This window comes from Diospyros lotus, chromosome 10, assembly GCF_014633365.1.
Source record: "Diospyros lotus cultivar Yz01 chromosome 10, ASM1463336v1, whole genome shotgun sequence".
Lineage (NCBI taxonomy): Eukaryota > Viridiplantae > Streptophyta > Magnoliopsida > Ericales > Ebenaceae > Diospyros > Diospyros lotus.
The window spans coordinates 20,064,483-20,078,571 of record NC_068347.1 but is presented as its reverse complement, the minus strand read 5'-3'; the positions used below and the strand labels follow the sequence as shown (position 1 = coordinate 20,078,571).

General features: G+C 38.3%; 2 protein-coding genes across 2 annotated transcripts; both read right to left on the bottom strand.

Moving 5' to 3' along the window:
• Positions 1 to 1,936: 1,936 nt before the first annotated feature.
• Positions 1,937 to 2,997, bottom strand: LOC127811164 (uncharacterized). Its single transcript, XM_052350871.1, has 3 exons — positions 2,757 to 2,997; positions 2,519 to 2,645; positions 1,937 to 2,324 (listed from the first exon to the last, which is right to left on the bottom strand). The coding sequence occupies exons 1-3, from the start codon at positions 2,995 to 2,997 to the stop codon at positions 1,937 to 1,939; spliced, it is 756 nt and encodes a 251-aa protein (XP_052206831.1).
• A 135-nt stretch (positions 2,998 to 3,132) lies between these two features.
• On the bottom strand, positions 3,133 to 3,594 carry LOC127811163 (uncharacterized). Its single transcript, XM_052350870.1, has one exon. The coding sequence runs from the start codon at positions 3,592 to 3,594 to the stop codon at positions 3,133 to 3,135; it is 462 nt and encodes a 153-aa protein (XP_052206830.1).
• Positions 3,595 to 14,089: the final 10,495 nt, after the last annotated feature.

Here is a 14,089-nt window from a genome sequence, read left to right as displayed (position 1 = left end):
ATATTTTTCTATTGTGACTCTTTATCTTCAATCAATTATTATTGTAAGGCATTATGTTTTAGTTGTCATTGATGGTTGACTTTATTATTTCCACTCTTGACAAAGTCCATAGATCAAATAGGCTCATGGAATGTGGTCGTGCATAGAGATGACGATCATGAAACATATTCCTTATAAGCCTTGATCTTAAATGTTCCTAGTCATAGAGTTATTAGGATTGGACACTAATAACTCGGATAGACTAGCATATATGATGCATGCTCAATTAGGAGAATGTCTTGTTTCATAGACATTGGTGTGTGGACACTAGTGCATATATGTGGGTGCTTATTATAAGAATAAGTACACTGAACTGACCCGCTACAGAATTCCTAATGGTAATTGTTGATTGTCGAATTGGAATTTCTGTGTTGCAGTAGTGCAGATTGGTCCTTAGACTTGAGACATCATGGTAGTCTTATATTTGACTGGTTACGCTTTGGTTCTTTTTGGATTCCAATGGAGTCATTAACAAATTATCACTGGGCGTAACCTTATCACATATGAAGGCTTGTGAATGTCGAAATAGGATTCATCACTTATCGACAAGATGAGAAGATGTCCTATGTATTCCGATGATTTCATGACTAAGGAAATCCTTGGCCAAGGTGAGATGGAAATCAAAAGGTGTTTTGATTTCATCGAACAAGTCATAAATCTGGAATGGATACATAGTTATTGAATGACTAGGGTTTCGTCATAAAACCATACCCTAAATTCAATCGGGACATAGTTGATGAAAGAATTTTACTGTACGGTAATTGCAATCGAAAAGGTCCGTGTTTTTCATCTTTGGCTAGGCGTTCATGGCATGTTCCTAGACGTTAACCATGATATGTAGGGTTTTAGAATTAATATGATTAATTCTAAAACTATTAATTAAAGAGTTTAATTAAGAAGCCCATGAGATGAGTTAATTATGAAGCCCATAAGTTTAATTAAAAGAGTTTAATTATTCTAAGGAGTTGGGCCTTCATATAGCCCAATAGAATTGGCCCTACATCTAGCCTAATGGTGGACCTAAGGGGTCACACACTTGGGTCGAGTCCGTTCCACAAATTAAAAGAGAGATACGGCCCAATATGATTATGGGCCAGACCTAAATCATTTAGGGTTTTTCCAAAGGCATAATTAGGGTTTTAACTCTATAAATAGGCCACTTAAGAAGCTGGAAAAAGTAGGAGAAATTCGGATCTCTCATTGGAGGCGCCTAGGGTTACTAGCATTACTCAAGGCGTTCGTGGAAACGGCCGATCGTGTGGACCGACTTGGAGGAGTTCGTGTTTGCGGCTCTACGGATCAATCAAGGCAGAATCATATCTTCACGGTTGCCTGGTTCCTAACAGTGTCTTGTCCCATCACGATCGCCATGCGTCCTGGAAGCCATACCTGACGTCCTTTGAGGCATTAAAAGCCTCCCGTACCTCTGATTGCTTGATTGCAGACACAGCCAGAGCATGGCCGCGCGCCTGCTCCAGATTTTTGCTGATTTTTTTTATTATATATATGTATATATACATATACATACATATACATATACATTTATACTTATTTACATACTTATACATATAACAGTAAGAAAATACATACTATAATTTCTGGCATAAGCACTATTTATATAATTTCTGATACATAAGCATATTTTTATTATACTATATGATTTAAACTAATTAATTACATACAACTTAAAAATAAATTTATACTTAATAAACATTTAAAACTCTAATAATTTCTTTAGGGTCACATACCTTATATCATTAAATAAATTTCGCTACTAAATTTATACATACTCACTAAAATTTTAATAATTTTTCTAGGGCCTAAAATCATGATATTTACAGTATCCCAGGGTATTACATTCTCCCTTCCTTACAAAAATTTCATTCTCGAAATTTGATCACTCCTCACTCATAGGGTCTTCAAAAAGGTATGAAAAATTGAGCTTCATGTCTTCTTCTCGCTCCCAAGTTATCTCTTCGCTCACCGGGTTTCTCCACAAAACTTGTACAAGAGGAATTGGCTTGTTTCTCAAGACCTGATCCCTATGATCCAAAATTCTGACCGGTTTCTCAACGTACGAAAGATTTTCTTGAATCTCGATAGCTTCAGCTGGCATTACTTGGGAGGGATCTGGCTCATGCCTACGAAGTTGTGATACATGAAACACATCGTAGAGGTTTGATAGGGCCAAGGGTAGAGCAAATCGATAAGCGACTGGTCCAATTCTTTCTACTATATCATACGGTCCTATATACCTGGGACCTAACTTGCCCTTTTTCTTGTTGCTACGAGTTACCATTTTTAGTGGAGATATCTTTAGATACACTTTGTCACCCACTTGGAACTCCAAATTCCTTCTTCTCGCATCCGTGTAAGATTTCTGACGATCCTAAGCTTCCTTGATTCTTTCTCGAATGATCTTTATCTTTTCTGTTGTCTCTTGAACTATCTCGGGTCCCGAGATTTGACGTTCTCCTACCTCAGTCCAGCATACTGGGGATCTACATTTTTGTCCGTACAAAGCTTCATATGAGCCTTTCCAATGCTGTTGTGGTAGCTATTATTGTAAGCGAACTCTACCAATGGTAAGTGTTCTTCCCAACTACCTGGGAAGTCAATAGCACAGGCTCGCAACATATTTTCTAGGGTTTGAATGGTCCTTTCTTATTGACCATCAGTTTGGGGATGATAGGTTGTACTTAGCCTAAGCTGAGTACCTAAACTCTTTTGCAGACTTCCCCAAAACCTAGAAGTGAACCTCGGGTCGTAGTCCGATACAATACTTACAGGCACTTCATGAAATCTGATAATCTCATTCAAATACTGCTGGGCTAATTTGCTAATCGGTTGGCTGACTTTCATTGCCAAAAAATGAGCAGACTTGGACAATCTGTCAACTATCACCCAAATAACATCATTTCCTTTAGGACTTCTTAGCAATCCTGTCACGAATTCCATCGTAATATGTTCCCATTTCCATTTTGGGATTTCTAATGGCTGCAAACTTCCACCCGGTGTCTGATGCTCAATCTTGATTCTTTGACACGTGTCGCATTGACTAACGTATCTTGCCACGCTTTTCTTCATTCCTGGTCACCAATACACAGCCTTCAAGTCTTGGTACATCTTGGTGGCACCAGGGTGTATCGAGTACTTGGATTGATGGGCTTCTCCCAAAATTACCTGCCGCAATTCCCTCACACAAGGTACATATATTTTTCGTTGAAACCGAAGGATGTTTTCCCTTACCTCAAATTTCGGTCTCTTTGCTTGTCCATGCTTATCAATCCACATCTTAAGTCGAGAGTCTTCTAAGTAGGCTTGTCGTATCTGATCCATTAATTCTGGTTGCAGCGTGAGACTAGCTGCGTAGGCAGAGTTTCCTCGAGAAATTACCCCTACCGTCATCAGGCTAAAAGCTTCAACTAGCTTCCACTCTGCCACCATCATTCTGGCCACACAAGTGGTTTCTTTCCTGCTTAGGGCATCTGCCACCACGTTAGCTTTACCGAGATGGTATTGAATAGTGCAGTCGTAATCTTTTAATAGCTCCATCCATCTTCGTTGCCTCATATTTAATTCTTTCTGCGAGAAGACGTATTGTAGACTCTTGTGATCAGTAAAAATTTTGAACTTCTCGCCATATAAATAATGTCTCCAAATCTTTAAGACAAATACCACCCCAGCCAACTCTAAATCGTGAGTCGGGTAATTTCGCTCGTGGTTCTTGAGCTATCGGGATCCATAGGCAATGACTCTACTGTGCTGCATCAGCACACACCCCAAACCATTTCTTAAGGCGTCAGTATACACCATAAATCCTCCTGATCCATTTGGCATGGCCAGTATTGGAGCGATTGTCAGCTTATCCTTAAGTGTCTAAAAACTTTCTTCACACTGCTCGTTCCAATCGAACTTCACCCCTTTCTAAGTTAATTTGGTGAGGGGCGTTGCAATCCTGGAAAATCCTTCCACAAACTTTCTATAATATCCAGCTAATCCCAAGAAACTCTTAACTTCGGTAACCGACTGAGGTTGCTTCCAATTCTTCATAGCTGTTATCTTGGCCGGGTCAACCGATATTCCTTCGGCCGATATAACATGCCCTAAAAATGCCACTTGGTACAACCAGAATTCACATTTCGAGAATTTGGCATACAACTTATGTTTTTGCAACGTTTGCAATATTACCCTTAAATGTGACTCATGCTCTTCTTCCGAGGGAGAGTATATCAGTACGTCGTCTATAAACACGATCACAAACTTGTCAAAAATGGTCTGAAGACTCGATTCATAGTATCCATAAAAGCTGCTGGGGCATTAGTTAGCCCGAACGGCATCATCAAAAATTCGTAGTGCCCATAGCGAGAACGAAAAGCTGTCTTGGGCACATCTTCTGCCTTGATCCTCAATTGGTAATAACCTGATCTCAAGTTGATCTTTGATAAGACCTTGGCTCTTTGTAACTATTCAAACGACTCCTCTATTGTGGGGAGTGGGTACTTATTCTTGACAGTTATCTTATTCAACTATCGATAGTCTATACACATCCTCAGACTCCTATCCTTTTTCTTAACAAAGAGCACTGGTGCTCCCCGTGGTGACATACTTGGTCTGATGAACCCCTCGTCTAACAACTCTTGAAGTTGGGTCTTTAATTCTCTTAATTCTACAGGGGCCATTTTACATGGGGGTATTGAAACCGGACCTGCCCCTGGCATAATTTCTATCGAAAACTCGATTTCTCTCTGGGGTGGCAATCTAGGCAATTCTTCGAGAAACACATCCCTGAACTCTCTAACGATTCGCACTTCTTCGATCTTTAATGGTTCCTCACTTTTCCCTTGGACACAAGCCAAGTATCCTTGAGCCCCTTGACGTAATAGTTTCTCAGCTTTTAAAGCCGAGATCCACTTTCGTTCACTTGCCCTCTTTTTCCCTCGAAACTTGACGTTCGAGTCTCCGCTCTTGAGACAGACTGTCTTAGCTTTACAGTCCAATGTAGCGTTGTATTTGGTTAGGAAGTCCATTCCTAGAATCACGTCAAAATCCTGAAATTCTAGAAGGATCAGATCCACCAGGAGCTCAACTTCTCCTATCTGAATCTTTCTATTTTTGTATCCTGAAGAGGTTTCTAGAGACTTCCCCATTGGGGTTGCCACAATCATATGACAGTTCAAGTTTTCTGGTTTTTCTCCTAGTACTTCAGCACATGCATGTGAAATGAATGAATGACTTGCGCCTAAACCTATCAAAACATGCATAGGAATACCAGATAATAACATGGTACCTTCAATTACGGCTGAGTCTTCTGCCGCATCTTACCGAGTTAGGTGAAACACTCTTCCCTGCTGTACTCTAGCATTTTCGGACGATCCTTGGGGTTGACTCATCTGTCACGGGTTGGGGCAATCCTTTGCAAAATGTCTTGTCTGCTGGCAGTTGAAACAAGTGATTCTTCTCTTAGGGAAGTTCTGGTTGAGATGTCCCTATTCTTCGCAATTGTAGCAACCTTTCGTTCCAAGCTGGCATGGCCTTCCAGGGTGTTGCTTCTGGCATCTTGTGCACGGAGTACCAGACTTGAACTTCGGCCTCTGGAGATCTAGCTTCTTGCCTGCTTTATGACCGCTCATTTGCTGACTTTCTCCTTGGATAGCTTCGATCCGGCTTAGATTAGCCTCAGTAGTAAAAGCTTGCAACACCACTTCTATATAAGACTGAGTACTTATACTGCTTAAGACCCTCTGAAGCCTCAGATTCAGCCCTCCTAAGAATTTCTGAGCTTTGATCCTTTCATCCCCTTTATAAATAGGCATATACCTGATCAATCGGCTAAAGGCATCCTTGTACTGGGCGATAGTCATGTCCCCGGTTTGCTTTAACTCCATAAATTCTCTTTCTTTCTTCATTCTTAGATTTAAGGGAAAGTACTTCTCATTGAAGAGTTCCTTGAATCTCTCCCAAGTAATGTAGGGTGCCCTAGCTCGAGGGGTCATTGCCCTCTTAACTCCTTTCCACCATCTGTCTACCTCATCTTACAACATGAAGGTGGCACAGTTGACTTTCTCTTCTTCTCCACAATGTAAATGGTCTAGCATCTTTTCCGTTTGCTCGATCCAGAATTCCCCTTCCCTGGGGTCTGCACCAAGTTTCCCTTGAAAGATGGGAGGGTTCTGTCGACGATAGAGATCGAACATGTTGACTGCATGGCCATCCCGGGAGTGAGTCCCTTGTATAAATCCCACCATGCTCCCTAGTATTCGTTCCATCTGATCCAATCGACTACTCCCAGTCTCCTGGCTAGAGTCGCCTTCCAGGAGGCCACTTGCATTTCCTTCTATATTGCCAGCTTGTTGGTTGGGTGTCTTAGGTCCTACTTTTAACCTCCTTTGAGTGTTCACCATCTGAAAAAAGTAGCATTCTGGATTAGATAACAGGGTCTTACCATCTGATAAGGTTAATCCTTCATTAAGTCTATAAATATTATACATTCGACTGCAAAACATCATAGGTTCACACTACATAAGTCACGTAGATCATAGACAACACACTATACAAGTCACGTAGATAGTTAGAATATTTCTAGCTAGATCTACTTTGGTCTCAATGACCTCCATATCCAGACGTTCTTCTCGTCTTCGGACTCGTACGGTGGTGCCTCGGGATCGTCCATCACTTCTTCAATCTCTTCCTCGTCCTCAGAGTCCATGTCCTCGAACTCGAGAAGGTCATCTTCAGCCCAGAATATAGGTATGTTGTCTTCTTCTTCTACTTCAATCAGATCTCCCATCTCTCCTGCTTCTCCTGGCGTGATCGGGTTCTCCATTTCTTCTTCCTCTTCCTCCTTGAGCGGGTCCCTCATTTCTTCGTCGAGCTCATCTGCTAGCACCGGCTCGTATAACTCCACTAGTAGCTCACGAATCCGTGCGTAGTAAAGATAGAATTCAGGGAACTGCTCGCCCTGCCGAACCCAATCTGCGAAGTCCTGCAAGTCACCTTCCAAAACATCGACCATCATGTCTATCTGGAGCTGGACTAGGTCAGGCCAGAGTCGGTAACTCGGGGGTACGTCATCAAGGATTTCTTCCATTTGGACTAGGTGTTCCATGATACCCTCATTTGGTTTCAGGATCTGGTTCTCCAGACAGTGTGCCCAATGATCAACTAAGACCTACTCTGAGAAGTTTCCAGCATCCTGTTATCACAACTTCCGTTAGTACCCTAACTGTCCTCGAGTTGGTACTCCTAATCTTCTTAGATCCTTGATATAAGTGCTAAGTTTTTCTCTCTAGGTATTCTACTTGGTTGGGCTCTGATACCAACTGTAACACCCCACTTACCCTGGGCGTGTTATGCCTTAGGAAATTTGGTCTTATATTTTTTTTTTCTTTCTTTCTAAATTACATTATTCCTGAAATTTCTTAAGACCTATCTAGTGCTTAATTTATACACTAGAGGTAAATACAACCTTATAAAATGGAAGCTGAATCGAACCTGCTCATGGCATTACATACATAAATAATTAAACATGGCATTCATTACAAAGTTAATATATAAGCTTCTGAAAATAAATTAAAACGTACATAATTTTTGAACTATTGATATTACAACATAACATGGCACATTTACTCGTTTCTTGACATCTCGCGTCACTACACATCTTCAACCTCTGTATCATCATTGCAGATCCCGACTGGAACGTCGAATGTTCTAGGGGCAAACCCAAGTTAGATGATGAATCATCTAAGTAAGGGTGCATAATGTTATATCATGTGTGTATGCAATGTATTTCCTCGTAGGTGTCAACTACACCTCTCATGCTACCTACCATTTTTACGGCCAGCTCTTTCGAAACCAAGGTGTATGAGTGCACCCTTGGTAAAGCAGCAATGCCAGTTCGTACTCCCTACGGCCTCAAATGCGTGTGATCAATGATATCAACGTGTATTTATGCACTTCATAATCATGTTATGGATGCAGTCTACGTGTTGGGTACATATCATAGTATCTCAATATAATGAAAGCATTCTCGAAGATAAACATTTATAATCGTACTAAGTTTGAAATGGTACACTTACTTTAAGTTGCCTCGAAAAGCGTGTCAACCTCGAAAATCGTGTCAAGCAGCTATTTCTCAATCCTCTTACCCTCAAGGACTCCTAAAACATTAAATTTATTTTTCAGAATATTACTTTACTATTTTTCATATTTTTTACAATTTCTCTTTATTTCTAAGCCTTATTTCTTCAAAATTACATGATAATTATTTAGACTTCCATATTATCCAACTTCTCTTTACTAATACTCCTTAAATAATATTTCTAGCATTCTGGAATTTTCTTTGAATTTTCCAAATTAAATTCCTATTTTTTCCTTATTTCCATAATAGAAAACTATTTAAATAAATGACTAATTTAGCATTTTCCATAATATTTTTCACAAAACAAGACATAAACAATATTCCAGATTTAATAAAAAAATTTGCAAATTTTTTATTTCTTTTATTTTTTTTTTCTTTATTTTCTTTTCCTTTATATTCTTTTCTTTTCTTGCGGGCACGTGGAAGGCATGCGCCTTCTTCCCACTCACGGGCGCATGCAGCCACGTGCCAGACTGGATCATCTTCTCCGGCGGCCCTCTCGCTACCAGCGACGATGCTAGGCATCAAAGCTTCAAAAAAAGCTTCTCCTCCCCTTAATATCGACCTCCCGAAACCGATTATAGCCTTAAAATCAAGAAAAAACAACATGAAGTACCTCTCAAAGTCTTCTTGGGTCTGCCTCTACCTCTTTTTTTTACTAATTGTTCCATTTCATCAACTCTCCTCACAGGAGCGTCTCTTGGTCTCCTTTTCACATGACTAAACCATCTTAGTCTAGTCTCTCTCATCTTCTCCTCCATTAGCACTACTCCTACCTTATTACGAATAACTTCATTTCTAATTTTATCTTTTCTTGCATGGCCACACATCCATCTTAACAGAATTAGGAAAAATAACAAGCTTGGTCGACAGATAAAATAGGTTGGTCAACCAAGTCATAAAAACAATAGGACACTTAGTTGACTCAGACAAAAACATGCTTGACATTTGGTCGACCAAGGCTAACCCTCTATTGACTGACTTAAAGAGTTAGTCAACCAAGTCATAACATATACACTGTTAGTCGATCAATGCTTATAGTTAGTTGACTAAGACTAAAACAAGCACACTGTTGGTCCACCAATTGAAGGAGATAGTCGACAGAGCCTAAGGCTTAGTCGACAGAATGAAATACTTAGTCGACAGAATGAGAAGACTTAAATGACAGATGAAGAAATGTCAATCCAATATATTACAACATATTTACATTTCTTTAGTTTAAGTAAATGAGGATATATTTACATGTCTTCATTTTCTTTAATTTATATTTTACCTTCCATTTACTTTAATACATAAATGTAAATAAGAAAATACCTCCTATTTGGATTCAATAAAAATATCCAAAAAATTAAAATCCTTAACCATAAGAAAATAGAATTTTGGTTTTAGTACAAACTCGGGATTTAGCAAATTTTTCACTCTTAAAATACATACCTTATATTTATTGAAAAATTCAATATAAATCGTTTTAACAACAATGAATACTAACTATCAAAATATCGGAAAATAGTTTTTCAAAATGAAAATATTTTCATATATGTCTCCTTATAATACACTAATCTTCCAGACTTAGAAAAATTATATTAAAAGTAAAAACATCCACTATCCAATTATTCAAAACCAATTTGGTGAAATCATTTCGGAGATTCTTTAGATCTTAAAGCTTGTTTGTGCAAATCTCCTTCTTAAGGAATAAATTGATTTTATTTTTCATCATCGAAACCAAATACAAGAGTAAAATATCACATTTGATAGAGCTCACATAGCATACCCTTGCTTGTTTCTGATTACCTCTCACCTAGCCTACCCCCTATGGCGTGGGGAATTTCATCAGCAAATACCCCGGGGAAATGACGGCCCTCATGGCATTAATGAGAGAGCAGTCCAGAATCACATTGTAAGCAGGGGAGAAAGTCTTGACTACCATGAAGTTAAAATGCTGGGTGATCACTTGGGGTTAGTCTCCGAGTGTAATAGGCAATTGAACTGATCCAACCACGGGGTACCACTTCTCCTGTGAAGCTATACAGAGGGGAGGTGATTGTCTTTAGTCGGTCATGGGCAATATGTATCTTCTCGAAGCAATTTCAGTATAACAGGTTAACAGAACCACTATCCATTAGTATCCTCTCAATGAGGTGCTTGGAAGTAACAACAGAGATAACCAAGGGATCATTGTGAGGAAGCTTTACATCCCCTTGGTCTTCGAGTGTGAAAATAACGGGATCCTTATTTTCTAAAACTTTTGTTATCGAGTCCACGTGTAGCACTTGGCGCGTATATTCCTTTCTGGTTGAAAAGGAATCGCCTTCCAATTTTTTTCCCCCTGAGATCACGTGTATCCTTTCCATAACGGGCTTATTGTCGTTTTCTCTTGCGCTTGGCCCTACTTCTTCTCTCCACTAATTGTTTCTTTCTCCTTCCCTCTGTCCTGGTTGTTGGTTTTCCCTCTTGTTTGGAGCATCATTCCTAGGACGAGGGGGCCTCCTTTGATTATCTCTCCTAGGTCCATCTCTTCTTCCTTGTTGGTTTTTTGGCTTATTCAGTATAAATCAATCAAGCTTCCCATCCCTGATCAGCTGCTTGATCTAGTTACGTAACTCCCGGCACTACTATGTACTATAGCCTAGGGACTCATGAAACTTGTAGAAGGCATCCAAGTTTCAGCCCATAGATTGGATGGAGTGTGGGAAAAGTTGATGAGCCATGTGTGCGCGATGGAGGAAAGGATAATAGCTCTGAGGTACCTTCAAGGGACCAAGGACTACATGCTTATGTATAGATGGAAGAATAATTTGAAAGTGATTGGCTACTCAGATTTCGAATTTATTGGCTACATTGATTCTAGTAAATCAACATCAAGATACATTTTTATAACGTCAGTGGAGTTGTATCATGGAAAAGTGTCAAGTAGACATTGACTACTACTTCCACAATGGAAGCCAAGTTTATCTCATGTTTTGAGGCTACTTCACACGATATGTGGATCAAGAGTTTCATATCAGGGCTTAAGGTTATGGATTCCATTTCTAAGCCATTAAGAATTTTTTGTGACAATTTAGTTGTCATCCTTATGGCTAAGAACAACAAAAGTGGAAGTTGAAGTAAACACATCGACATTAAGTATTTAGCCATAAGGGAACATGTTAAAGAAAAGAAAGTGGTCATTAAGCACATCAGTACTGAGTTGATGATTGCTAATCCTTTGACTAAAGACATGCCATCATTAAAATTCAAGGATCAAGTTGATAAGATGGGACTTGGTTCCACTATGTAATTGTATACATTTGGTATTTGAATGAAACTCTTATTTGTTGTGATGTTTTCTCATATTCATGTGCGCCTTAATTTATTTGAGAAGACACATCTATATAGGACCAAGAATAAACATAGGGTTTGTTCATAAAGTAATGTTACCACATGAAGTATAATTCTTAAGAAACTGAATACATTGTAATACATGGAAGGTAATACTCATTGTTAGAGGACTTATCGCCATGATTCATGTATTTATTTCTTAAGAAATGACAATCAATAAGATTAAATTAAGGCATCAGGATAAACGTTTGGACCAAGTGGGAGAATGTAAAGTTCCTTACGGTGGCAGGAACATTTTTCCATTATTATATTGGTTATGGGTTGTAAAGGAATTCTTTGATTTATTATAGCCCAAATATTTATTTGTTATTTATTTTTAGTTGTATTTGTTATTTATTTTTTCATGTATTTATTTTATTATTTTGTTATTAAGTAGACATGCTTTCAATCAATTACTTTTCTTTGGGACTAACTTAAGAATATTTGGGAATGCAATCTCAATCAGGTAAAAAGCACAAGGATCTCAATTATGGAAATAGTTATAATATTCTTTGTGTGTAGGATTAACCATATACAAGTACTAATGTTATTAAATATTGCTAAGTTTTGTTCATATTATTATATTACTCAAATGTACATATCATTTCTAATATACTACGACATATCATTTCTTGATCTGGGTGGCAAAAACGAGTTTGTGTGACAGTTGAGCCAAGGACTAAAACTAATTGCAGTCTAAAGCCTACTAAAATGAGCTTGCAAGCATTGGGCCACCACAAAATTACATGACTTCTACAATAGACTTCAATATACTTCTTAACGCTCCAAAATGGCTAGGGTTGATCATCAAATTCTTGCCTCTCTAGTTGAAAAGTTTGGTTATTTCCTCATCACTGTTGAGGTAGTGGAATATTATGTGCTTAGATTGCAACTTCTTTACCTCATAGCATGATCGATCAATATAAAAAGAAACTACAAAATCATTAGGAGTAGTGTCGAGGCAGGCTTCATATGCCACCATAATCAAAAGAATAGACTTAAAAGTTGACAATGATAGTTATAGGAGGGATATTTTGAGGCATCCAAACAAGCTTTTAGACTCAAACTTGATATTAGAAAATCAATATGAATGGCTAGAGTTAAAATAGATTCCCACCAACTTCAACTCCTTGACTGAGCGAAACAAATTATTCAAAACTGATGAATGAGAACTGGCGTTTGTCATTTTGACAACATCAACTACTTCATTCCTAAGAAGATCAAGAAGATAAATGGGATCATTGGTCTTTTCTTCTTTGTTTCTCCTTTTCAGCTCATCAGGATTCAGTTTCTAGTTCCAACAAGTCTGCCAACTAGATGGTGCATCAATTGTTCTCATTATTAGGCTCTCCCGCATGATCATTGATGAAGTTGGCTATCATCTCTTCTCCTTCCTCAAATCGGTTGTGAGAAGGAAGGAATTGCCAATGGATAGGAGAATAAGGAAACTATATATATATAGTATATATATATATATATCTTGAGAAATGTCGATCATCTTTCACAAACTGCATATCATCAAAGGCTTTTGTTGAGTCCTCATTGTAGCAAAGCTTGGCATTAGCTAACTTCTTTTGTATCTCTCTACACAACTCTTCATTGATGGATTTCTTTACTTTTGTTTAGCATATATACATGCGCGTATATTGATTTTTGAAATGAAGTGTTGTCCATCCATTTGAATTCTAGCTTACCATGGTGGTAAGTAAGGGCCAATCTTGGTATTAATGGAACATTCTGTATCTTTCGCTTGGGACACCTCTCTAATTCATCTTTTTCAAGATAACAGTTTGATTTGTTGGATTCAATCTCATCTATCCATGGCTCTTCATCATGACTATCACATTTGTAGTTGCTACTAGATAGAAGGATATTATGAGCTTGATCCTATATATTAGGATCTATGATGAAGCCCCGCCTGGCGATTAAGTCTATCTTGTTAGACAAATAAAGTGATCTAACATGCTACAAATATCAAAATAACATTTAGATCAATGTGGAAAATGGATAATATTACCTCCAGCCATTATTGTTTTGATATTTCTGTTGGTTCGGTTCTTCCAAGCTCTTAAACACCCCGAATGATGGTGTATGATGAAGTGAAAGGGATTATCAAGCTTAGGGACCAAAACCATGAATTTATACCACATTCTTTCATCAAGAATATGCATGTATTAAACATTTATGGTTTTCATGATATGTACCAAATGCTAGAAGATGCTTTTGAAAGGTCTTAAATGAGAAAGGATATGAATGTTGATTCTACAAGTCATGTGGAGCCTAATGAGAGTGGAAAAGAAATGTTATAAGTTGTTGTCTGATGCTAAGAAACCACTGCATACTGGATGTACCCATGCATCAAAACTTTCATTTCTTATGCCAAGTTCTTATTATGAGGCTAGAAAATTTATTCGAGATTTGGGTCTTAATGACGTATAGATTGATGTATGTCCAAATAATTGTATACTATTTAGTAAAGAACATGCAGACAAGAATGAATGTATCAAATGTGGTGCATCTAGGTGGAAACAGAAGGAAGGTAAAGATGATGTG